Here is a 26172-nt window from a genome sequence, read left to right as displayed (position 1 = left end):
ACTTCAGAGTTGGAAAGGGCTATACAGGACATCTAGTCTAACCCACTGTTCAATGCAAAGTTAGCCTAAAATATCTCTGATAGCCACTGCTTGAAGACTGCCTGTGAAAAGGAGCTCACCGTCTCCCTTACAGCCAATTCCACTGCTGAACAACTCTTGTAATTTTTCCTTAATATCCAGTACCCTTTTCACCCATAATTTAAACCAATTATTGTGAGGTCCTATCCTCTGCTGCCAACAAGAATGACTTCCTGCCTACCTCTAAGAGATAGCCTTTCAAATATTTAAAGACAGCAATTGCCTCCCCTCAACTGCCTCTTCCCCAGACAAAACATTCTCTTGTCCCTCAGCTTTTCCTTACAGGGATTGGTCTCCAGACCTCTGGTAATGCTTGTCCCTCTTCTCTGCACCTGCTCCATTCTGTCCATTCTTTTTGAAGTGAGGCCTCCAGAACTGCAAGCAGTACTCCAGGTGTGATCCAACCAAGGCGGTGTATAAGAGGACTATGACATCTTGCAATTTGGATGTTATGTCTACTTTGATACACTCCAAGACCACACTAGCCTTTTTTTGAAGCTTCATCACACTGGCTACACATATATAACATATATTCCACCCGTACCTCAAGATCTTATTCACACACACTAACCAGAAGTGTATTTCCCATCTACTACATGTGTTTCTCATAATTGTAGATATGAATAAATGGTGGCAATGTGTGAATGTTTGAGTCCCCAACCCCAATAACTGTGTACAGTGTCTAAGTGAAGGGTGATTATTTAAGGGAACTGGTTTACCCTGTCTGGTGGTGTCTCTGTGAGTGAGAGAGAGAGGACCTGGGATGTGAAATGTCATGGCTTTCTATACATTATAAAAGAGGCAAGATATGGAGTGAAATGTGATTGCCTGACATACCTGTAACCCTGAACTGTAGAACAGAGGATGTTGTGTCATGCTGAGTACCGGGTGTGAGTGAGAAAGGTTGTCACAGAAGCATATTCAGAAGGTGCAAGTCTGGATGTTGACTGTCTTGGAACTTTTTGAACTGGATATTGTGTAGAGAGAGAAAAAAAGCCAATATTGTAAAAGTGAACAAGGTAGACTTGTCTTTAGCAGAGTGGGTGGACTGGATTATAGAAGATTCTGGTATTTTTCCTTATGCCCCAAAAGAAATTTCTTCTAAAAACCTATGTGTTTCACAACTGTGTGGATGAACAGGTTTGTCCTGTGATAAGAAAGAAGAAATTTCTGCAAATAACTGGAATATTTGCTGTTCTGCCTTTCTTCCTTAGGCTGTGGATTTAATGTGAGCAACAGCAATCCAACTATTTGCATCAATGATCTCATTATGGAGCACAATAAAACAAAGAATACACAGTTAAAGCCCTTAAGTGCCGACTGCCTGATCGCGAGAAGTGTAACAGTTCTGGAAAAACTGATCAACACCTTTCAAGAGAAAGGGCCTAATGGAGTTCTTCCCCTCTACTATAAATTCTGGGTACACAGGTCAGTAAATATAGCCGCTTAATATTCTAAGCTATTCTGAATTGCTTTGTAGAAATTAAAACCAATCTACCATTGAAGGATGACAGTTCAGAATCTTAAAGATACAACAATTTAATTGGCTTTTGATCACAATAAGCAAATAGCATATTGCAGTAGAATTGGTTCTTGTGTAGGCAGGTTTAACATAATCTTACAGTTCAGCATGCATGTATTAAAATCCATCAGAATGACTGCACTTGAGTTCTTAAAACTAAATATCAGCCTACTAACTTCAACTGAAATGCTGAAAACAGAGTGTGTTTTAACTATGAAGTTTTTAAAGAAATACTATTACAATCAAGCATATTAAGGGAAGTAAGATGTAGGAAACTAGAAGGTCCTGGTGAAACTCACTATCAGGGCAGGTTGTTAAATTAGCTGTATTATATATGTGTATATCTGAAACTATATGTGTGCATTTCTGAAGTGGAGTCCTGTTTGTGGTGGTCCTGTGGTATTTGACCAGCTACAACTGAAAACAGGATGCTGGACCAGGTGGACTACTGGTCTAATGCAGCTTAGTTATTCTTATGATCTTATATAAAATTAATTCTCTCTCATACAAGGTAAACTACCTTGTATGAGTCTCATGGAAAATGTCAAAGGAGCTATCTTATCAGATGTGTAAGATTATTGGGGTATTGGCCTGTTCTTTCTTACATCACATGCATAAATACTAGTAGATGATTATTTGCTTCTTGGTGAAATGTTTAAAATAATCAGAACAATCAGTTAACAAGTTTAAAAAATGGAGATTAGATTAGACCTTCTAAAACCAGAGTAGATTAGTAGATTAGACCTTCTAAAAGGAAAGTAGATTAGACCTTCTAAAACCAGAGACTTGATAATACTCACTTTATTAAATAATTATTGCTTTTCATTTGTAGCGGTAAACAAGTTCGTCTGAAAAATGATGATGGACCACTAGCCCGGATTGTTGGAATAGATGATTCTGGATTCCTTCTGGTTCAAGAGGAAGGCAAAGATGTAGTGACTGTGCATCCAGATGGCAATTCTTTTGATATGTTGAGAAACCTTATAATTCCAAAGCAGCAGTAGCTTTTGGAGATGGCAGAACAGCAGGTCTCTAAAGAAAACTATTTTATATTTCCTAGTTAGTCTTGAGCTTGACTGGAGATAGTATATCAAATGGAATTTAGCTAAAGCTGAAGAAAAGAAACATTGTATACCAAGCAAATAATTGAATTTTTGCATTATTTAATTGTTCTGGGTTTCTTTTGGTTTGGAGGAGGGGTTTATTGTATTTTTTTTCTGTGCATTCATGGGAGAGGAGAGGATTATGATCACCATGAAAACTTTGGCATGTGATTTTTAGAATGGATCACTCAACTGAAATTTGCAATAGGAAAAATTGTGTTATTCTGTTACTGCGAACTGTTGTACTTTTACTTACCAAACACCTTTAAAACTGATACTTATATTTTTGTTTGTATGCGTACACAGGAAATAATATTTTTTGTTGTGGAATATTTTGCAATATTAAAATGGCAGCTTTGCTTAGCAATGCATTAGTGAGATAATTTATATTGTGGATTATTAACAGGATTTAGTTCCTTCCCCTGTCAAACAATTGTTTGCAAGGAATTTTTGCTTTTTTGAAAAATGCTCTGCACACACTGACCTGGAATGGAGCCAAAGTGTCTCTGCATGTTCAAAATCTGTGAGAAACAATATTATTTTGAGATTTGGCCTAGAGTTCTACATTATTGAAGATACTTTCACTTACTTAGAAGTAGGTCTTAATTTCCCAGTATCATTTTGAAGCTTGAGAATTTCACAAATAGCAGTGCCTTCAAACAGAATTTATCTATAAATAATGTTTCGCCTTTTACCTATCTTAGTAGTAGTAGAACTTGTTTCTCAAGGATATCTGTTTTTTAGCAATTCATTTAAACCTCAGTCATCCTGCACGCTATTTAATTTAGGCAGCATTTTGCTTTGCATGTCTATAACTTCACAGGTACACAGATCCTCTGAATTCTATTGATAGTCAAATGGCATATTTGTGTGTTTTCATATTGTTGGCATATGACACTTGTGCTGTCATATTTCTCTGTAAGATTCTTCACATGTGAATGTGCTTTGGATCCATTGCTAAAGCCCTCAAAATTTCTGTATCCTTAATGAAGAGTGAATAAACAATGTGCCTTGCCTCTTCTGTTCTGATTTTTAAAGATATAGGAAGACAAACCTTGGTAAAAATGGCTTCCAAGTGTATTTAGCCATCATACGGGGATGACATCTTATAGTTAAGAACAGAGAGTTAAGAAGATGGCAAAATATAATAAATGCACTTTTAATAATGAGGTTCTATTTTTTATTTTTTATTTAATAATAATAGCCAAGTTTATTGTTGACTCAGAGGGTAAAATTCCAATCAGTCTAGAAAGAGTTCCAAAAGGTTATTTTCCGGACTGGGTGACTGAGCAACAGGATATGAAATGAATGCCACTGTAAGCAAATGGAAAGTAATACAGATTGGAGGTGATCTCAAAGATACTGCTGGACTTTGATTTACTGTAATCACCCAGATAAAATATTGGGGTGGGTAGAACAATTACTGACTGTCAGCAATGTGGGGCAACAAAAAAGACAAATTTAGTATTAAAGTATTAGAAAGAAAATGAAAAATGCTTTTTAATATTAATGTGTGGAACATCCATCTATGGAATACCATATTTCATCAAAAACGATGTAAAGTTTCAAAAGTACAAAAAATGACCATGAAAATTATTGGAGTAGAAATATTTTCCTTACAAATAAGGGCATGTGGCTGGGTTTAAATTTAAGAAAAAGGTCTCACACAGTGCCTTCCTAATATTAGCTTCTCAGTCCATTGACTTCAAAGGAAGTAGAAGGGTGTAATTCTGCTTAGGAAGGTACTGCAAAACTAGAAAACATTTACAAAGTTATGAAAAATATGAATGATTAGGAGAAAGTGATTTGGAGATTTCTGTCCCTGGCTCTGTGCCAACAAATTTCAGTTTATCCTTAATTGCTTGTTAGTATGATGGGCAAAAAATAGGCAGCTACTAGACTTGTGACATTTTTGACATTTTGAAGCCTTGGGGGTGTGCCTCCTTTTTTTTAAGAAGAGGGAAATGAAATACATGCAATAATTACTTAATTATCAACTTATTTTACTGGTTTAACAACATAAACTGTGTAATTTGTACTATTTACTATAGTTATTAAAAGTATAAATGCCTTAGTTTTCTACACATGAAACTGCAAATATATCCAATATTAGAAAGATCTGCAGACTTCTGTATCCTATGCTACTTTAGCACATGTAAGTAGTCTTTGCCATTCAAGAGGAAAGAGAAAAAATGTTAACAATGGGCAAAACTGGTAGTGAAGAAAAGAAATAGGAATAGCAGTATATTGGGATATTGACAACATCCAACATAATCACCAAGTGTTTTTAGAAAGTTGGTCAGACCTCATGGGACTCTTGTCCAGCAGGGCTTCTGATTGACAATGCTAGACAACTGACTGGCTGCACAGATAAAAATAACATTGTTTCAGCACCAGCTGCCACCACACTGTTGGTTTTATTTTCTGCCACTCGGCTTTCCCAGTATTTTTAAAAAATTAGTCCTCTTCTCCTGTGAATTTGGGCTTTCCCTGTGCATATGGTCCCATTACCTGGGGCAGCCATTTTGTAGATGTGAAAACTACCATGTGTATGAATTCTAGAGTTGTCCACAGACTCAAAAAAGGTTGGGGCTCCTACTGTAGTTTTTCTAAATCAAAATGTTCATACTGCACATTCTGAACGAGTTGAGACTTTTGTTTCAGATTTATTCAGGGCCAGAGTCGATGTTCACTTTTTAAAAAGAGTTGTGTTCCCCACAGTCACACAACAAATGTGGGGAATGGGTATTAAAAAAAATTAAACAGCCTGTTTGGTCTTGGAATGACACCACTGGGGGGGACAGCAGGCTCCTGCCTGCCTTCATCAGCCATTTTCCACACCAAAACAACACTGGGTGGTGTTATTTCTGCAGTTTTAATGCTGCATATGGAGTTCCTCCTCCTTCCCCCCTCCCATGATGGCCTTCCTAGCCAAGACATGACCTGCTTTATTTGTTAATAGGCAATCCCACAGTTGCTGTGTTGTTGCAGTGAATTTGGATTCAACTCTTTTGAAAAGGGACTGTCTAATTTTGCTCTCAATCTCGGTACTAATTTGGCACTCAATCTCCACCAAAAAGAAAATATTTCATAAGATCTTTTTGCATTCTCTCCAAAATTTTCAAAAATTTCAATATGGACAAACTAAAAAAAAATCTCCCAAAATTTCCCTTTTTTTTTCAGTTGAACATCTTTAAAAAGCGACATGTAGTTAAGTCCACACAAAGTGCTGAAACAGATTAGGCTTGCTAGCCATAACAATTAAGTCGTGGAATACTATTCCATTGATTCTTCAGTCAAATGTTCCACCATGTCCAGTCAGGCTACAGTTTTTGGTGCCCTGGGCACTGTAAGATCTGGTGCATTTCCCCCAACCCACCACAAGCTGGGTACTTAAAGATCCAGAGCTGCATACAAAGGAGACACAGAACTGTATGGTCACAGAGCCTCTGTTAACTGGAACTGGGCAGATGCAGAGTTGGTAGAGGCCTGTTTTTCTGGGTGTTGAATGGATGAGCAAGCCCTACCCACCTGTGTGTAGCAACACTATGGCATGGTGCCTGCAGCTACACGTTGCTTGCCCATATTCAGGCACATATGTCGCTGGATCAGGGAAGACAACCAGACAGGTCAGCTGCAGTGAAGCCTCCTTCAGACTGCCCTTCTCCCTGACAGGCAGATGGCTGTGATGCCCAGAGTTGTTGCTTGCCACACCTGCATCAACACAGACACACACTGCACTAGATGTGAGGGAAAGCAGCCAGGCTGCAGTAGCAACCTCCTTTCTCCAATGGGCATTGACACCGCATCAGGCTGCTTCTTGCCAAAGTGAGTCACAGCTGAGTCCACTGCTGCCGTGGAGAAAGCTGGCTGCCTCTTCAACTGTGCTGAAGACTGGCACCTTAGGCTATCACTTAGGCACACCTAGTGGTTGGGCCAGCCCTGACCCTGACTTCTGGCTTGCTCTGTCACAAGGCATCTGGTAGAGAGAACCTGAGTCTGATTCAACAAAAGAGTTACATCCTGACAAATACATTACTTCTCTGTCAAGACAGTAACTATTTTAAATAGTAACTTTTGCTTAATAGCTGTATGATAATGTCACTTTAAACCAAGCACAATATTAAGCACTCTAGTCTACAGTGAGGAATTATGGGTTTTTATGAATTCTGAAGAAAGTCTGTTTCCATTTAACCTGGTGCAATGGTTAGAGTGCCAAACTGGGATCCAGGAGACCCAGGTTTTAATCCCCACTCTGTAATGGAAACTTTGCAGGATGACCTTGCAAGTGAGCCAGTCATACACCCTCAGCCTAGACACATTACAGAAGTGTTATGAGGATACACTGGAGGAGACAAGAATGATGTAAGCTGGTCTTGTTCTGCATTGGGGATAATGGTGGAGTATAAATGCAGATAAGAAATAAATGAATATGTCTTACACTTTAAGGAGTGTGCATGGCTCTCCATCTCCCCCCCCCCCCATTATATCTTCACAAGAGACCTGTGAACATTGGTCAGGCAAAAGCCTGATGAGTTTCATGGCTGGGAAGGGATTTGAAGCCATTACACTGACTTATTCGGAAAAGAAAGGCAATTATAGCTGTGATTTAATTGGGACATGGTGGTAGTTATTTGTACCCCATTTAAGAAGTCTAATAGACTTGTAAATGAGAGAGAGAGAACTTGTGACATATAGGTGAAATGTCTGTAAAACAAACAGATTTTATTTGCTGAACAATATGAGTACAAGGTTTTGAAAAACCAATTTTAAATTACATAGTTTTTTAAGCTCAACCTTAGTATTTCTTGCACTGGAATTTTTTCTTCATTTAATTTCCTTTTTGTAATGAAAACTAATGAAGTGTGGACATACTGAATCATCAGGTAGATCAGGTGAAAATATCACTTTTGCCTTTTCTTTTTAATAGCCTGTCCTTGTACATTCAATGCTACGTGTTGTCTTGAAACAAGGGGGAAATATCAATATCAATTAAAAACTGTCATAAGTCTGCTATTTTTGCTTCTCAAGCACTGAAGAAAAATTGCTGTTTTGTGCAGAACAGCTGAATGAGGTCTTTTGGACTAGCAGCTGTTGCAGTCAGAAATGCCTGTGGGCCTTTATATAGGATGCTTAGCTAAAGGTATATGGGGAATACAGCTGGCAATTACATTGTTTTTTGAATCAAGCTTGGCTACTCACAGCTTTTGTATGAAAGCCTGTAATAGTGCTTGAGAGAAACTAAGACAGCATAGCAAAATGTGTCTGGACAAAGTCTGAAGGAACTAGTCAGGCATCCTGAAATTTAGAAATATCCCTCTAAAAATGTGTAATGCTATTAAAATGTCCACGTTTGTTAAAAAAAACACCTCTTCCACAGTGTGACTGATATTGCCTTTCAGACTGTTTGCTTGATGAAGTGATTTTGAAAATATTTCATTATACTGATGATATTTCTTGCAATATGAATTTTTATTCTGGACTAAGCTATAAAACTCCTAATTACATATTTTGAATATCTGTTGAGTTTATTGACAGAATTCAGTAGTGTTGGTATGTGAATCCAAAAAGAAGACCAGAATTGTAGCCAGGCAGTAATTCTCATCAGATAGACTTAAAAATAAACTTTATTTAGTAGTTCATTACCCTCTAACATTTTAAATTATATATCCTGCATAAATGTGTCTCTGACTAAAAATCATATTGAATGTCTTAACTTTATGCTATCAATCATGTCCCCCCCACCCCCTTTAAGACCAAATACAGGTTTCTAAAATAAAAGTTGTTGGTTTTACTGGAACCATAAAATTTCATTTACACAGCTCTGACTCTAGGAGCATATTTGAAGGCAAAATAAGATTATAACTGCCAGCACAAGTGCTGTATGTATGACCAAGAAAGCATCATAGAGAAAATATACCACTTTTATTGGAGTTATGCAGTGGGGAGAGATGCCATAAAAACCAGCTGCTTCTCTGCTGGGCAAGATTCACAGGCAGATTAGACAAAATGAAGATCTGCTATTCCGTCATTTTCAAGGAAGAAGTCACTTTGATGCTTAAAGCTTTTGCTTGGAAATAAATTCTTGTCATATCAATGTAACTTATTTCCCCCAAAATGCACATAGGTTATAGTTGGTTGGGGGAGACTGTGCAAAGCAATTTAAAGCATGTAATTGAAGCTGTGTAGCATGTACTCAAAAGCTCTGGATCAGTCCTTCAAAATACAATTATTTTTCCAAAATTGCTATGCGGAGAGGAACAAAGCAACCAAGTCCTCCATTGACAGAATTATGTACAAAAATTTGACAAATGTTTTAATTTTAAAAATACAATATACATTTAACTTTTAATTTTGTGTATTTTATTAATGTATGATTGATACTTGTAAAACCAAGCAAATAATGGAAATCCATTTAGTCCTTTGACTACATTATTTTATTTAACATTTTTGTCTTACATAATAAATAAGCAAAGACGCTTTACAATTTAATTGAGTAAATATATAATCCTAAACATTAATAGATTGTATGTGTTTATGTGCGTTGCTTTTTCCACATACTTTTTATTCAATAATTGCATCATATATTTAAAATCAAATTCTAATGTTTCTGAACAGGGAAATAAAAATAGTTTCTTTCAAATGAGTTAAGAATTGAACAATGATTTTTAAAAATAGCAATTGTTAAGAATGCCATATCATTAACTAGTATCCTTAATTCTATATCTTAAAATGGTCTGCTGTTAAATTGATAGATTTTAACCAATGTGCATTACTTGGAGAGTACCTACAAATCAGCAGAGCAGTTTGTAATATACATATACCATGTGTTGTCACGTTTCTGTCAGTATGATACCAAACCAGTGTTGAGTGATTATACTGTTCATTGCCATTCTCTCACACACACACACACACACACACACACACACACACACACACACACACACACAGGCAAACAGATTTTGTATCAGGTTCAAAGTACCATCTATGTGAAGAACCCCACGGAGGTCAATGGTAAAGGTGTTTATGGCTTATAATCTAGCGGTTAGAATGAATAGCCACATGAAATTAACGTTTAAAATTCCCTGCTTTCTTTTAGGCTTCAATTTCCATTTTATTTTACAAACAAAAAAGGTTGGGGAGTTTTTACTCTTAAATAAATTTAGCAACGTACAATGTAGATACTGGTAGTTTCTGTGTTAATTCTCTGAACTCTCACTTTTGTGTGGAATTCTTCGTTTAAGTTTCAAGTACAAACATGCCACATTTGATATGACATGTAACTGAATATTTTATGAACAGAAATGTTTTAGCTCAAATTCAAATACATACTCAGAAATATACATTTTCTTAAGTAACAGTAAAAAATACAGTTTAATTAAAACAGCCAGCAGTCAGGTATTACCTGAACACCATTAAGAAAACAATTAAAATGTGCATTTTCCCAAACATTTTCTTTTATTTAAAAAAACCCAAAACCAAAATGAGGTTTAAGGAATTTTTTGGAATACTACAGCTGTGTATCAGATTTCTTTTAATCTGTCAGGTAGCATCTTAGTCATAATGAAGTGAATATGTATGATATACTTCCAAAATCTCAGTTGAACATATGAATGGCCACTGGTTTGAAACACTGAAAATAAAATATGGTAAAAAAATTGAAAATGTGTATCTGATAATATGTTATTGTGATAGGACTCACCAGTGGTGGGATCCAAAAAAATTAATAACAGGTTCCAATGGTGGTGGGATTCAAACAGTGGCGCTGCCGCACACACGCACCTCCAGTCCCTATTGGGCAGGGAGGTTGCTTTAGTAGCCCCTTCTCGGCACTCAGAAAAAATTAGTAACCACTTCTAGAGAAGTGGTGAGAACTGGTTGGATCCCACCTCTGGGACTCACTTATAAAAGCTCTTTTATACCATGTTCTTCAATTGCTATTTGCAATTATACTTACAGGACTTTGAGAATATTTTTGTTTGGCGACTACAGGGAAAATTCACCTCCATCAATTTGTGATCCCAAAATGCCGTTAATAAAATGAGGTCACTGATAATATTGCCTATATTGAGGTAATATAAGGGTGATCCTAATTTTTGTTGTGTCAGTAAATACTTAGTTTGGTAGAGCTGTTATTCTGGTACAATATCACACAAATGAAGGCAATGCTAATAGAGACAGTAGTACAAAATCTTCACATTGTGTCCTGAAAAGCCCAGCACAATGCATGCTGGAGACTCATGAGTGTTATTTGTTACAGTGAGATTTCCCAAACTGGGCTGTAAGACAAGGTTGCATTTACCTGTAATTACTGTTCATTGAGGTCTTCTGTGCAGACACACATTGGGACTGTAACTGCACGCAGTTTGACATAGCAACAAGAATTGTGATGCCTGATGCAATGGCTCCTTCCCGCTCAAACCAAATGTGGTCGGGGGGGACCCTCCCCTTAGTTCCTGATTGCCACCATAAATCTCTCCACACCAGTCACAAAAAGGCAGAGAGCCAAAAGAAAAACTCTCTCTAATGGAGACCTGAAGAAGGTTCACAGCAGGGCAGGAAGGAGGGAATGTGTGTCTGCCCAAAAGACCTCGACGAACAGTAGTTACAGGTAAGTACAACCCTATCTTCATCTTTGGTCTTCAGTGCAGCACCACATTGGGATTCTAGTTAGCATACCAAAAAAAAACAGGAGACAGAGAACACTTTCCACTGGAACAACGAGTGCAGGACAGCCTTTCCAACATCTGCATCTGCTCTGGATTGTAGGTCCAGTGCATAATGAGAAATAAATGTGTCCTCAGATTACCAGGTTCTGGCCTTGCAGATCTTGTGAAGAGGAACATAACAATGGAAAGCCGCAGAGCTCCCTGTCAAATAAGCCCTGATGCCAAATGAACAAGTTCTTCCTGCAAGCTGATAACATTGATGGACAGCAGAAACAACTCGTGACTGAGCTGAGGCAGCTCTATTCTGCTTTGGACCAGCATAACTAATAAAAAGGGATTTGTCAACATGAAACTGCTTTGTTCTACCTATGTAATACAATAACATCCTCTTTACATATAACGAATGCAGGGTCCTCTCTCCCTCATTAGAAGGGTGAGGAAAGAAGACAGGCAAAACCACCTGCTGAGATAGGTGAAAAGCCGTTGGGCAAGAAATCAAGACTGGGATGTAACAACCCCTTTTCATTAAACACCTTTAAAGGGGGCGGGTCAACTCAAAAGGCTGCCAATTCACAAAATCTTCTTGTAGAAGTGATGGCCACCAACAGGGCAACCTTGAGGGATAGGTATTGGAATTCACAGGACTGCAGGGATTCAAATAAGGAACCCATTAACTTGGATAGAACTAGGGAGAATGACCATTGCAGGGCTATCCTAGGGTGAGGGAGAAACATGTCCCGAGTTTCTTCAGGAACCTTTTAGCCAAGGGTTGAGAGAACACTTGATAAGGTCATGGTGTGCAGAGATGGTTGCTAAATGCACCCTGATAGAGAAGACAGCCACTCTCATTTTGGCTAAAATCAACAGGAAGTCCAACAGTAAAGACAGCTAAAGGGGTTAGCACTTTTGGTAGAGATCCACAGTGAGAAAGAGTCCAACTTTCTACCATAAGAATAATGTGTGGAAGGCTTGCAAGCCTGCTAAATCACCTCATGGACATCCTCAGAGAGCCTTTCCTTGTTGCCTGTATATGCCATGCTGTGAAGTGAAGCCTGGGGATATCGTGGTGATACAAATCATCCCACATCAGAAGATTCCTCTTGAGGGGCAGGGTAATAAAATTTGGGTCTGCTATATTCAGTAGAGTGGAAAACCAAATTTGTCTTGGCCAGTGGGGAGCTATCAGAATGCAATGTTCATCATTTGCAAGAATCTTTCACAGTACCCTGGCTACCAGAAGGAAGGAGGGAAGCATAGAGTAGATGCTCCAACCAATGGATTTGAAAAACATCTCCCAAGCATGTCAGGTTGTGACCCACCAGTGAGCAAAATCTCTGAGCCTTTGCTCAGTTAGGTCTAGTTGAAGGAAACCCCATTGCTGGAAAATAGGGAAGAGTCTCTATTCAGTCCTGTAGTCTCCATTCATGGTTTGTAACAAAGTATCAGCTGAGGATGTCTGCTAGGCAATTGCCCTTTCCTGCAATGTGAATCACCTTGAGCGAGACATTGTATGACAGGGTTAACTCCCAAGTCACTAATGATTCTGGTCATAAGAGGGTTGAACCCTTACGTCAAGATAGAAAACAGCACAAGTGTTGTCAGATTGAATCAGGCCACTGTTTCTGTGAATGATATATGCGAAGGAGGTAAGGGCAAATTTGACCACCCTCCACTGATAAGGTGAATATGAGGCATGCTCTGGTCTGACTCCCAGTAGCCCGGAATCATGTGACCCTGACAATGGGCCACTCAGCCCTGTAAGGAGACACAGTGGTGAATGTATTTGGGGATTCCATACCCCAAAGGGCCTCCCCTCAAATAAGTTAGTGCGAGATTGCCACCACTGTAAACTTCTAATTACTACCGTGGCGATAGACATGTGAAGTTGAGGGTAATGGAATGCCGAATTGAAGTGCCTCACAGACCAGAGTTGTAATGGATGCATCCTGAGAATTAAGTGTTCTATCACGGCAGTAGTGGATGCCTTAAGACCTAAGAGGCATTGGATAGAGTGAACAGACTGCCATCAGTTAGCATTAAAAGAACCAGGCAATCTTAATGATAGGGGCCTCCCTGTCCTCAGGTAAAAATGCCCTAGCAGACTGTGAGTCAAGGATCACATCAATAAAGTAAATTCTGGTAGAGGGTGTCAGTATAGACTTTGACTAATTAATAACCAAGTCTAATCTATTGCATGTGGAAACAATCATCTTCGTAAGGGCACATAAAATCTCTGCAGACTGTGCTGTAATGAGCCAGTTGTCAAAGTAGGGGAAAATGGAATAGTCCTTGGTGTGAAGGAATGCCACTACCACAGCCATGCATTTGGTAAAGACCCTTGAGGCAGTGGCCAAACTGAAAGGGAGGTCAGTGTAATGGAAAGCTTTCCACCATACCTAAAGCTGAGGTATTCCCTGTGATCTGTGTGAATGGACACATGAAAGTAAGCGTCCTTCAAATCAACAGTGAACCAAGTATTGATTGCAAATAACTCCAAGACATTAGGAAGTGTTACCATCCTGAACTTTGACACAATAAGAAACTTGTTAATCTCTCTTAAATTTAAAATGGGTCTAAAACCTTTCTTTTTGACCACAAAAACCTTAGAAAAGAAACCCCAAGGGTCAGACTTGGGGTCAATCTCCTCTATTGCTCCCTTGGTTTAGCCATGAAGGCAATGTGAGGTCTGAAAGGCCCTCTAGAATAGGAAAGGCGATGACACCAGGAAATCCTGAATACTGTCTACTTAGGATCTTGTCCTTAGGTCTGGTGGCAGAACTGGCAACATCAATGTCCAGTGCCCTGGCCATCCTGAGCATTTGTTCACTGTAGAGTCTCAAGTCTTTGCTAAGTGAAACAGGATCAGGGTCACTCAGGTCATTATCAGGAGAGGTGCTAACAAGGCTTCCTGAGCAGGAGGAGTCCTTGACTTCTCCATTCTCTGCCTCAAACTCAGCTGTAGAGGAAGGAGCAGGCTGGAAGGGAAACACACTCTGATTGCCCAGAAAGCCTCTAGGTGGAGCTGGGGTTGGAGGCTTCAGTATATCAGGGAAAACCCTGCGGCCAAGGGGCTTGTTGTCTCATTGGTTGGGAAAGCGGGGTTGATGGATCAGGCAACACCCCAGAAATGGGATCCAGTAGTAAAGGCTCTGGGGACTCAGATCCCAGGAATAGAGTCCTTGGGGTTAATGAATGTCTCCTCTGGAGTAGGGAGCTGAAGCGCAGCCAGAAGCTCCCTGTGTTTCTTGGAACTGTGCTTATCCTTTTTGGCTTCTTCTTAGTAAACAGTTCTGTAGTGCTGGATGGAATGGAGCATTTAGACAAAGTTGCAATAAAATCTGCTGAACTCTCATGCTTGGATGGAATGGAGGATGGATCCAACAGAACCAAGTGGGGTGAACGGTTCAGATCAGCAGGTGGAATGGACAAAGTCCTCAGAGGTGGTGCTGAGTGAGAGGAAGAAACACTGGGAGTACTGGGACCATCCGGGGGAGGGGGGGGGGTGCCCATGGATAAAGTCTTCTCCCAAAGTGCCACTTTGAGATGAAATGCTCTATCCAAGTGGGCTTTAGGGGCGACAGCGTGGCAAATCCAACAAGCCTGGACATTGGGTGCCTCTCCCAAGCATAGGAGGCAAAAGTCATGCTCATCTCTATGTCATGTTGGTAGAGCACTGGGTGCAGTTCTTAAACATTGGTTTGGATGCCATGGCAGACGAACCCCATCCAGTGAATAAGTAAAGTAGGGGAGACTATGTTAGCAAAAGCTACCTCAGCTGGGCACACTGGGCCAACAAAACCCACCACAGGAAAGTGAATTCAGCAAGAGAGGGTAAAAACTCACAACGGACATCTCTGCCAAACAGTGGCAAAAAATGAACTGAATGGAGATGGAGCACCCCCCAGACCATGTGACAGTTTGAGCGGGAAGGAGCCGTCGCATCATGGTCTGGAGAGGAGGATGCCCCCTCCTGTTGCCAAACAGCAGGCCTATGCACAGGCCCAGTCCCAATGTGTGGTTGCACTGAAACCGAAGATGAACCTTGTATTTTAAGCAGTTTTAAAACAAAATTTAATCTCAATGACAAGGATTCAGGGAATATAATTTGCATAATATTCTTGTTGGTTTCAGCACTAATAAATGGTAAATTCTAACCCACTATTTTAAATTAACTGAAGAGTTTCACATTATTACATGAATGATAAGCTGTCTATAGCTCTGCCTTATATAGTCATGGGTTCCCCAAAATGTGTTATCAGAGTCGATATAGTATACTGATGTGACAAGATCTGGAAGACCCAGTTTCAGTCCACACTCTGCTACAGATACCTGCTACATGACTTTGGGTCAAACACAGGGTGATTGTTATTGTGAAAATAAATCTCTCTAGAATAGAACAATGTTGTCAATTTCAGCTCTCGCTGTGGAAAAAAAGGAGGGTATAAATGTCTTCAAAAATATTCACTCTTTCAGATGCATCAGACTGTATAATAGAATACCTTATATGAGAACAGGACCAATACTGCATGTGAAGTCAGTATTGAACCTGTACAATGTTAAGCCCCCCAGCCCCCCAGACAAACTTAGGAAACACTGTAAAAGCTTCTCCGAGTATGCTAAGATGAAAGAATGATAACCTGTTCATCTGGAAGCACTTTGTTCTCAAGTTGAAAGAAGAGTGAGCAAAAGAAGCAAGACAACAAAGAAATGCTTAAGCAAACATTATTCAGAGAAGAAAAATAACTTACTGTTGTGCATCTTATAGCAATTGTGTACCCAGAACCTTGGCTTATACTTTCTGGGCTGTTGACTTAAAATAAAGGGACACTTTCACTCTGTGAACTTCAACAGACTTATAAAGATATAACTGCTTAGGACTGCACTGTTATAAATCTCTAAAAGATAATGGATTTTATTGCTATGCCTGTATTCAGTAAAAGTTTTAAGAAATGCCTATTATTAATTTCAATTTATTAAAATTTAAAAAACTGCAGTAAATGAAAACGTGTTTTCTACATTGCACAATATACATTAAATATGTTTTGTTAGGGAAATAATTTTACCTCAGATTTAGCCATACTGAAGACAATAGCTAAACTGCCATTTGCTGCCACCTCTAGTGGATATTATCTGGGTCCTTTTACCTATTTAATGTAGTTCAGCCTTCAACAAATGCTAAGAAATAGAACTAATCAGTGCAAATTAAAAGATAACGTGACTCTACTGCTCACAATCTTTAATGCCAATGTGTATTATCATACATACTATTTTACATATTGTGGAGCATTTTGTCAAGTTATCATAAGTAAGAAACTATTTAATGTGCAAGTCAACAACTATACAAAGATGACAGCTGTCACTGTGAAGCGGCTCCTTCTGTGTAAAAGCCAACATTACAGAACAAAACAAAACAAAAACTCCAACATGGCTTGTGCTCTACTGAAAATGCAGAACAAGATTAGATGCCTAATAACGCTCTCCATCATCAGTGCTTTTTCTGAATGCAGTTTACTATAGATTAGCTAGATATGCTGAAAAAGCTCTACAATCTACTGGACTGAAAAACAAAACTCCATCAAGGGAAATGTTTGCTGAAAATGAAGATTTCAGATTTCTTTACTAAAGGCAAACTGATAGAACATTTTTCTTGATTTCTCTATTTTGGACATACTATTATAGCTTGAAAGTGTATTTATGAACAGGAAAACCTTTGAGAGCCTTTTTTGAAATTATTTTTTCCCATAGCTTTTTCCATACAAAGCGAAAAACAATGTACTCTTTGGTAGTTACTTCCAGGCATACTGGGCTGGTCGATTTTAATTGTTTAACAATGCATAGTAGTCACATAGTAGCCAATTCTTGGCTGCCATGTAAAATATATCCATATTCAAAATTAAAGATTTAATTTCAGGAATTCAAATCCTCAACACGTTCCCAAGATGTGAATGTATCTAAAGGCAATTTAAGAGACTTTCACAGATAATAATGGTACTGTCTCCTTTGTCAGGCTGTCTATATTCAAAACCCATTTTGGGATCACATTTTATATGAAAAAATCAACATATCAGTACTCAAGAGCTCCTATAATTTAAGTTGTACTCTTTAAAAATAAAAAAGATCATTACATGGCTTTTTGCTGGTCGTGTCAACTGCACAGATTAATCAGGAGCAATGCAGCACTGAAGCTAGACTTCTTTCTGACCCTAAAGGTACTGTTACACATGGCTTGCCAAGAATGCATGCAAGTTTGTATCTCACTGAACCATGCTCACTAACTGGAACCATGTATACTCATGCTTTCGTTACAGTTTGCTTTAATTTGTTTTTCACTAAAAACCAGTTTGTATTGTTGTCACCTTCCATTAGCTATTATTACAGAAGTTCCAATATAATGGGGAAGTGGAGGCTCCTTGTGAATCTCTGGGGAGGAGGCTGATAAGGGACTTTGGTTTTTGTAAAATGTACTCCTCTCTTCAGAAGCATGTCCAAAGTTTTCTGCTACCTGTCCTGTTGTAGTACACGAAGCAGCCTGAAATGTGCCATGCTTGGCTAAAACACGATGATAGTTCAGAAGTACAAATGGAACTTGTCCTGTGTGCCTTACATCCGCTGTGTGATCATTTTCAGAGTCATAATCAAGTTTTCCCATCATTCTCTCCTCAGTTTCCATCTCACCTAGATTTGTTGCATGATGGGCAATATGCTCAAATTTTGGTTCTTTCATACACATTCTCCTTGTTTGTTCATATACAGTTGGAACTGGGAGAAGGTGTCCAATAGCTTTAGTTTGAAAACATTCTGATTTTGACAAAAATGAAGTGGCTAAAGAGTTTGGGAAGGGCTTCTCACTAGTGTGATTTTTTTCTTGTAAATCTCTGGCGAAAACTAGCTTATTCTCTTCTTTAATGTCATGATGATGATGTGTAGGGTATATTCTGCTTTCCATCTTACTGTGTTTTATAATGTTGGAATCATAGACCTCTTCTTTGTATCTACTGGTGGATATTAAGTTTGCACAGCCTGCAAAGCTGTCAGATGCACTTTCTTGGCTGTATCTTCTGTTTGGTAGGGGCACTTGGGGAGAAAAAAATAGATGTATTAAGAAAGCAACTTGACATAGAAGCTAAAATAAAAACTGTTATTTTTATGAGTCTGAACAAGGATGCTGCAAAGTTTACTTAACAGCAGGTACATTTGTTCATAAATTTTTAGCCAAACTAGGGAGCTGCTATGTTCTGTTTACAATGGTAAAGGGAAATGGAGGAGCACCTTCATCATAAATTGCAAGATGGAGAACAGAAGGTTCTCAGAATGTCTCAAGTTCCCTCAGGGTAGCATAGCCAGAGGATGGGAGGCTATAAAATGTAATAAAATAAAACAAAAATTAATTGATAACTGTTCTTTTCAGCAACTGGAGCTGAAGTTCCTGGAATTCTTAAAGCTATCAGTGTTTTAATGGTTGAGTTTATTTTTATAATTTTGGGTGATACACAGAGGTGGGATCCAGCAGGTTCTCACAGGTTCCCGAGAGTAGGTTACTAATTATTTGTGTGTGCCGAGAGGAGGTTACTAATTGGTGATTTTGCCCCGTGATTTTTGCCTTAGTTACGCCCCTCCACTCCTCAGCAGTAGCGCGCAGAACTTGAAGCAGTCTGGCAGAAGGTGCACCGGCGTGCGTGGCAGCCTGCACCTGCGTGCATTCGTTTCCTGCCCAAGGATCAGTGCAGCGGCTGCATCCTTGCCACATCCCCGCCCAGCAATGCCCCGTCCCAGAATGCCCGGCCACGCCCCATCGTGCCCCGCCCAGCCCGATTGGCACTACGCCACAGTTTGAATCCCACCACCATGGGAACCTGTTACTAAAATTTTTGGATCCCACCACTGGTGATACACATTTACCGACTTAATGGCCCATTGCAAAGTCAGACTTAAAAAGGGGGAGATTTGCATTTTAATTCTTGCATTTATTCTAGTTGGTGGAAACGTCCATAAATGAGCACCCAAAAATAAGTACTGTGAACATGGATGTATTGGGGAAAAAATGCTATGAGATCTAAGATACTGCAGTCAAATATCTGCTCTAATATGACTCCATGAAACATAACAAAATTTCTACAGTTCACAGCATTGTTAGGATCCTACAAGAAAACTTATGTAATTTTTTACCACTCGGTAGTTTGTGGGGATGCCTCTGATGGCAGTAGGAAATCTATCAGCAGTACTTGCTTTTTAAAAAAAATCATGGGAGCAGCATGAGGAAGGCATGTGTGTCAGGGGATTAGTATCTGTGGGATTTAGATGCGTTCCCAACTCAATGTAACTGCTTAAAACAACAAATCAATGCTGCTAAAAGATATATGTAACCAGCCTGCTATATGTAACCACTACCATCTAGGGCATTCTTTCCTCAATCTTTACTTTATGACTTCACATGCTCCATAGATAGCTAGGCTTCCCTGGTCCCATGAAAAAAGAGTTACATCCATTATCTCGTGGGGCAGAAAGCCAGGTGGCTCTCTTTTACTATCTGCCACAAACCTTGGGGCGCCTCAGCTCCAGGAACTGTTTTTCACAACTTCTTGGGAAAGAGACTTGCAACGGGGATAAAGGAGATGGCAAAAGTTTATCAAAACTGGCTTTGCCAAGCTTTGGTGCTTTGATGCCTCATCAATAAACGCTACTGATCAATACCTCAGAGTTCATTCATTGGCTTAAGGTTCCCAGACCGAACAATGTTTAACCTTTCCCCCACACCCTTTTTCTAATGTAAGTTTCCCTCCCCAGCTGCTATGTGGGCAACCAAAAGCAAAATGGTTACATTCTGAGATTGTCTATAGTGAATGCACCTCATGTAGCAAATCAAACTGGATTTTGGCTTCCTGTTTTAGGCTATAACTGTAAAAAAAATCAACATAAATTCCTCTTAAATGTTAAATCACATTCAAACAGAAATATAAACTCAAATGCAAACTTCAGTATGAACTACTGTTCATACTGTACTGTTCATAGTGTACTGTTCATACACTACTGTTTTCACAGATTTTTGAAGCCAGGTTGAGAATCTGTCCTGCATTTAACAACCCATCGGTCTCTTACATTTTCATGAACAAAAATATTAAATAATGAAAAAAACCAGAGCAACATAAAAATACATTTTTTTCATTTAGGGAGTTTTTAAAATGGTAGATGACATCCCTTCAATAACTGACAAGAATTAAAAATATTAAAGTTTTTTTCTTGAGTATACCAGATTCAGACTTTTTTTTAAAAAAATGAAACACATACCTTCATAACCCTGTAAGAGATCATGGCGTACAGTGCTTGCTGGCTGATCAGGAGGACTTTTACATGGTTGGCTGCTTGGTACAAGAGAATTGGCATAATGCCACTGGCACTCTCCACTTGTCTGCAGTGTACTTAAAAAAAAACGAGCTACTTCGCAAGGTGTTCCTTGAGACTGCCCAAATTTAGAAGGCAGCATTTGTTTTTTGCTGCTGAATACATGAGGGTCTACAGGGAAGTGTCCATAATGGTAAGAAAAAGGTAAGCTGTATGATGGGGTGTATAAAAGTTCGCTGTTTTCTGAATGGAAGGCTTGTTCTTGGATGGTGGCAGAATTTGCTGTAGAGTTGGATCTCCAGCTTCCACCCTGGCTACATTCCAGTTTGTCTGTCTGGAAGGAGCCGTATTGCTGAAAAAGCAAATAAAAAGAAAGAAAAGTGTTTAATAGCTGACTCTGAAATCTGTCAACGTAACAGACTAACAGAGTGCACTGCAGCCAAGTATTACCTTGAACTGCAGTCACACCAATTCATATAAACTGAACTGGCAATGGCTAATGTCTAAAAGGGGAAGTACTAGGGTTCAAACTCTCTTGGACTGTTGCCGTCTGACTTCAGGGATGCCAGGCTTTTTAATGTTAAATGGACAGGGCAGGCTGTGAGTACTCAGTGTTTGGAAGGAGAGACAACTTGCACATGCTTAGATACACTTTTTATTTTATCTGGTCTGTTCCACACAGTCTAAATAAGACATCCTGGGGATGCTTAAAAAAGGCTTCCTGGGAAGGCACTCCACACAGCTTTCTTCTCAAGACATCCTCAGGATGCCTTATTTTAGCTCAAGGTGTCTTTTCTGGAGAAAGCTTCAAAGCGCACCTTTCGCCCCTAAACTACTTGCAAGACATTTACTGCCTGGCTGTGCGGAATGCAGAGCTCAATAGGTGTTTCCCCCTGCATAATTATTTTGCTCTCTGATCAGTTTCACCTAGTTTTCTCTTACTGCACAGAAAAACTAGATCAGTCCATGAAGGGCAGGTCAACCCAATGCTTCTTAGTGGGAGGTAGGCAAGTCTTCCGAGCAGCTAATATTCTCATATTTACGTAGCTTTGAATATAGCTCCTCCAAAAAATTTTTTTTAAATAGTAAAACTATATTATTGCAGGAACTGTCAGGACCAACTGAATAAAACTATTTGGGCTGAACTTTTTGGGCTGAAAAGACACCTAGGATCAGAGCCTGTGAAGCAAACTTCTGGCATTCAGCAAATGGCGGCAGAGAGAATTCCTTCAGCTGCACACAAAATGTCAGGTGCAAGCAGAGGGTGAAACTAACCAGAGATCAAAATGGTTGGGCTGGAAACATCCTCTTTTCCCATCTGACACCAGAAGTTGCCTCTTTTCAAGTTAACTTCCGGAAGTTTTATTTTAGTTGTGCAGAATGAAAAGAGTCAGTTGCTTCTTTTTATGATGGCCCACAGACATCTTGTTTTGTGCTGTGTGGAATGGACTTTTTTCCAATTGGTCAGAATTGAATAAATATGAAGTAGGAATACATGAGCTATATTTAACAGAGCAGCTATCATCATTTTCATTGCAGCTTTTGCCAGAATTCAGGTGTTAAATATATAATTAACACTGTTTTAACCAGAATGTATTGATGTTTCAAACACAAATTGTTAGTCAAGCTTTTCAGTATTTAGAGATGACTTCATTTGCAATTGATCAGTGATCCACAGATTTGGAAAGTGTTACTTATCAGGAATTTACAGAGCACCAGCAGGTAATTAAAGGGACTTAGGAACTGCCTGTGTTTTTCAAATAATTGAAAAATTATTTCAGCTATTGAATAAATTTCAAATAATTGAAAAAGTATTTCAGCAGCTAGAATGCTAGAGTTCCTGGACAAAGAACAATGTGACCAAATAGTATCAAAGAAATACACAGTAATCTGAACTTGCATTCAAAATAAGAAGAGAAGTGCAATTTCCTATTGCCTCCTTAGAGTTTTGTTAACCAAGTGGCTGTCTTCAGTTGTACAGACATTATGTAGCCACTGGTCTGCTTAGTACAAAAAGGAATTATCCAAATGTGAATAATTGAAAAATTATTTCAGCTATTGAATAAATTTCAAATAATTGAAAAAGTATTTCAGCAGCTAGAATGCTAGAGTTCCTTACTTTTAAGCAGCAGAGGTGTATGGCCTATAGGGATATGGGGTCACTCATGTCCCCAGGCACATGCCCTTTGGTCATGTGGGGGGCACCCTTCCACCATGTGACCAAAAGGCTGCCTACCACCAAGCCCTGCCCCGGCCTCTGTGCAGGCCTTCCCAGGCTCTGCTGGCCTGCACGGAGGCCTGGGTGGGTGGGTGATGGTGGGGTTTGGCCTTCATGGAGGTCAAGGGGTGGGGCTTGGTGCTGGGTGCCCTGCCCACCAAGCCCCCCAACCTTCATGCAGGTCTTTCCAGGCCATGCCAGCCTGCACGGAGGGCAGTAGCGGGGCTCAGAGGTGGGCAGCCCCACCCCCGAGTGTGGAGGGGCACCTGGAGAAGGAGTTGTCTCCGGACCTCATTTCCCCTCATATGCCTGTGTTAAGCAGATATATCTGTTAAAAAGTAACAACTTTAGAGTCATTTATGTGAGTAGCCATATATTCTCCTGACATTTTTAATATTCACATTTGGATAATTCCTTTTTGTACTAAGCAGACCAGTGGTTACATAATGTCTGTACAACTGAAGACAGCCACTTGGTTAACAAAACTCTAAGGAGGCAATAGGAAATTGCACTTCTCTTCTTATTTTGAATGCAAGTTCAGATTACTGTGTTTTTCTTTGATACTATTTGGTCTCATTGTTCTTTGTCCATGTACTCTACCATCCGCATCCCCCTTTCAACTACTCCTTGGCCATAAATCATCTATATTGTACTTGCCTGCTAAATCAATATCCCTGAGGTTTTTTGCTGGCTTTTTCAGCTCTCCATCAGCTTGAAATCCTCTACAGTCTTATATAACTTATAAACTGTAAGACTTACTTCAGGCATCTGACCAAGTAGCCTTCACTGGTACAGTGACACCCTTCATGTCTAATCTGCTAATTATAGTATGTTACTATGGCACACAAAGCATGTAAGGGTGGCTGACAACACACAGGCTGGCAGGATCTATCCAGAAGTAGAAGCATCTCCCCTCCATACTATCTCCTCTTTACTTGTTTCTTTATTACTATGTTATGACTTTGCATGCTGATCCCAGGAACCGGTCTGAAAGGTGAATGATGCCGTGCAGCAAATTCGACACATGCTATTGTAACAGTTTTGACACATGTTGATGTACCAGTACCAGCAACAATTATACAACTTTTGATACTGCAGCAGCCTTTATTCATGATGCTACAGACCACTGCAACAATTTTTATGACCATACAATACGACACATACTCCTTAATTGCAAAGAAAATCCTAGTGGTGTCCAAACAATTCTAGTTGCAATCATGTACGTGCTGCTTGTTGTGGTGTTATCAAATTAGACATTTTTTTCAGAATAAGGGATTACCTGCTGTGGATAAGGAGTTGTTCTAAGTTTTGTCTTCATTTTATTATTTCTAGGTTTTGTTGCTTTTCGTGTTTCTTGTGAGGTAGATACTGAGTTTCTGCATGAAAATTGTGACTTAGAAATTGTAATCTGGTCCAACGATAACTGAAGTTCCTTATATTCTATTTCACTGTCAAAATAAAATCAACAATGCAATGTTTTTAAAAAGTGGTCTTTTCTTCTCATTGTGACTGCTATCCTAATGTAGTATTAAAATATTTTTAAAAAAACACCTTTGTTTAAGGCACTTGAAAATTTCTTCATGTTCCCCCCACACAGAGAAGTTGTAGGTTGTGGTGCTTGCCTTCAACTTTAAAATTGTAACTGTTGACATCCTGTAGACCAGTGGCACAGGGCTGTAAGCTGCAATACTGCAATAAAACCTCTGCTCGTGATCTCAGTTTGTTCCCAACAGATTGAGGTTGACTCAGGTTTAGGTTGACTCAGCTTTCCATCCTTCTGAAGTTGGTAAGGTGAGTGCCCAGCTTACTGGGGGTAAATGTAAATGACTGGGAAAGGCAGCAGCAAACCATCCCATATAACACAGGTCCAGTGGTGGGATCCAAAAATTTTAGTAACAGGTTCCCATGGTGGTGGGATTCAAACTGTGGAGTAGCGCCAATGGGGCTGGGCGGGGCACGACGGGGGCATGGCCGGGCATTCCAGGGGCGGGGCATTTCTGGGCGGGGATGTGGCAAGGACGCAGCCGCTGCACCAGTCCTTGGGCAGGAAACGAATGCACGCAGGTGCAGGCTGCCACACATGCTGGTGCACCTCCTGCTAGACTGCTTCAAGTTCTGCGCACTACTGCTGAGAGGAGGGGCGTAACTAAGGCAAAAATCACGTGGCAAAATCACCAATTAGTAACCCCCTCTCGGCACACACAAATAATTAGTAACCTACTCTTGGGAACCTGTGAGAACCTGCTGGATCCCACCTCTGCACAGGTCTGCCCAGTAAATGTTGTGACATCACACCATGAATCACTTTTGGCCACCTTTTAGACCAGCTGTGACAAATTAATTTGTTATGAGAGCTCTAACATAGAGGTAACTCAGTTGGGCCATACATATAATAAATTATCAAAATGCAAAAAAAGATGCTAATATCACTACTATTAATTTAGTATTAATAGAAATTAGCATTAATAATTTCATTAGTATTTATTGAGTTCTGTATGCTCACTTTTTTCAGCACCGTAGCACACATCTCCCCTAATATTAATATTTTTAACACAGGGAACATGGGTGTAACTATCTCCTGTCTCAAATTCAGCAAATGCATGTCTTAAAGCCTGTGAAATAATGGAAATGCAAAGGAAATGCACTTACAGGAGAGAAGGAGGAGGAAGAGGGTGCTTAACATCCCCTGTTATCTCTGAGCCTTCCTTGTACATGTCCCTACTAAGCACAGCTGTTTCTAGAGAACAATCCTAAGCAAATCTTCTCAGAGGTAGATTTTATTCAATGGGATTTACTCTCAGGTTAATGTCATTAGAATTGTAGCCTCAGTGTCCATTCTAACCAAAGAAGAATGCTGGACAGCACTCAGGTTACCAAGTTCCATACTATCCATGTGTAAATCAAGCCTCAATATTCTACAAAGCACACTGCTGGCCACCTCTGCTGCCAGGATGCATAAAGGATATTGTGAATGGGAATTACGTGTATTGGAACAGTAAGAACTTTTATGCCACCTAGATTCTATTGGAAGTTAAAAATAAAAATACTGGAAGATAAAGATACTCCTACAGACCTCCCTGTGCATCACACTCAGGGTCTACTTCACAAATCCAGATGGCTTGTGTGGCAACAGCCAGTTAGAAAGAACTCAACTGGCTCCTCTCCCTACCTTGGCTATGCTGTGCCCCTTCCTCAGTGTAGTGAAAGACTGGAACCCCCCAACAGGACTGCCTAGCAGACTGC

The 26172-nt window shown here is 39.6% G+C and overlaps 2 protein-coding genes across 3 annotated transcripts in view; one reads left to right on the top strand and one right to left on the bottom strand.

Moving 5' to 3' along the window:
• The window catches only part of HLCS (holocarboxylase synthetase), a 120698-nt gene extending 112638 nt beyond the window's left edge, over positions 1-8060 (top strand). For both annotated transcript variants that reach the window (XM_048495688.1, XM_048495689.1), the window contains 2 exons: positions 1293-1506; positions 2433-8060. In XM_048495688.1, coding sequence (XP_048351645.1) covers positions 1293-1506; positions 2433-2604 — 386 coding nt within the window. In that variant the 3' untranslated portion in view covers positions 2605-8060. The remainder of the gene's footprint in view (positions 1-1292; positions 1507-2432) is intronic.
• Positions 8061-14029: 5969 nt separating this feature from the next.
• The window catches only part of SIM2 (SIM bHLH transcription factor 2), a 58552-nt gene continuing 46409 nt past the window's right edge, over positions 14030-26172 (bottom strand). Inside the window, exons 9-11 of the mRNA XM_048495690.1 lie at positions 24209-24377; positions 20658-21063; positions 14030-18446 (exon numbers count right to left, since the gene is read on the bottom strand). Of these exons, the coding sequence (XP_048351647.1) occupies positions 17725-18446; positions 20658-21063; positions 24209-24377 (1297 nt within the window). The 3' untranslated portion in view covers positions 14030-17724. The remainder of the gene's footprint in view (positions 18447-20657; positions 21064-24208; positions 24378-26172) is intronic.

This window comes from Sphaerodactylus townsendi, linkage group LG04 (genome assembly GCF_021028975.2).
Source record: "Sphaerodactylus townsendi isolate TG3544 linkage group LG04, MPM_Stown_v2.3, whole genome shotgun sequence".
In the NCBI taxonomy this organism is placed as follows: domain Eukaryota; kingdom Metazoa; phylum Chordata; class Lepidosauria; order Squamata; family Sphaerodactylidae; genus Sphaerodactylus; species Sphaerodactylus townsendi.
Note: the sequence above shows the minus strand (reverse complement) of the source record. Positions and strands in the feature narration are given on the sequence as shown.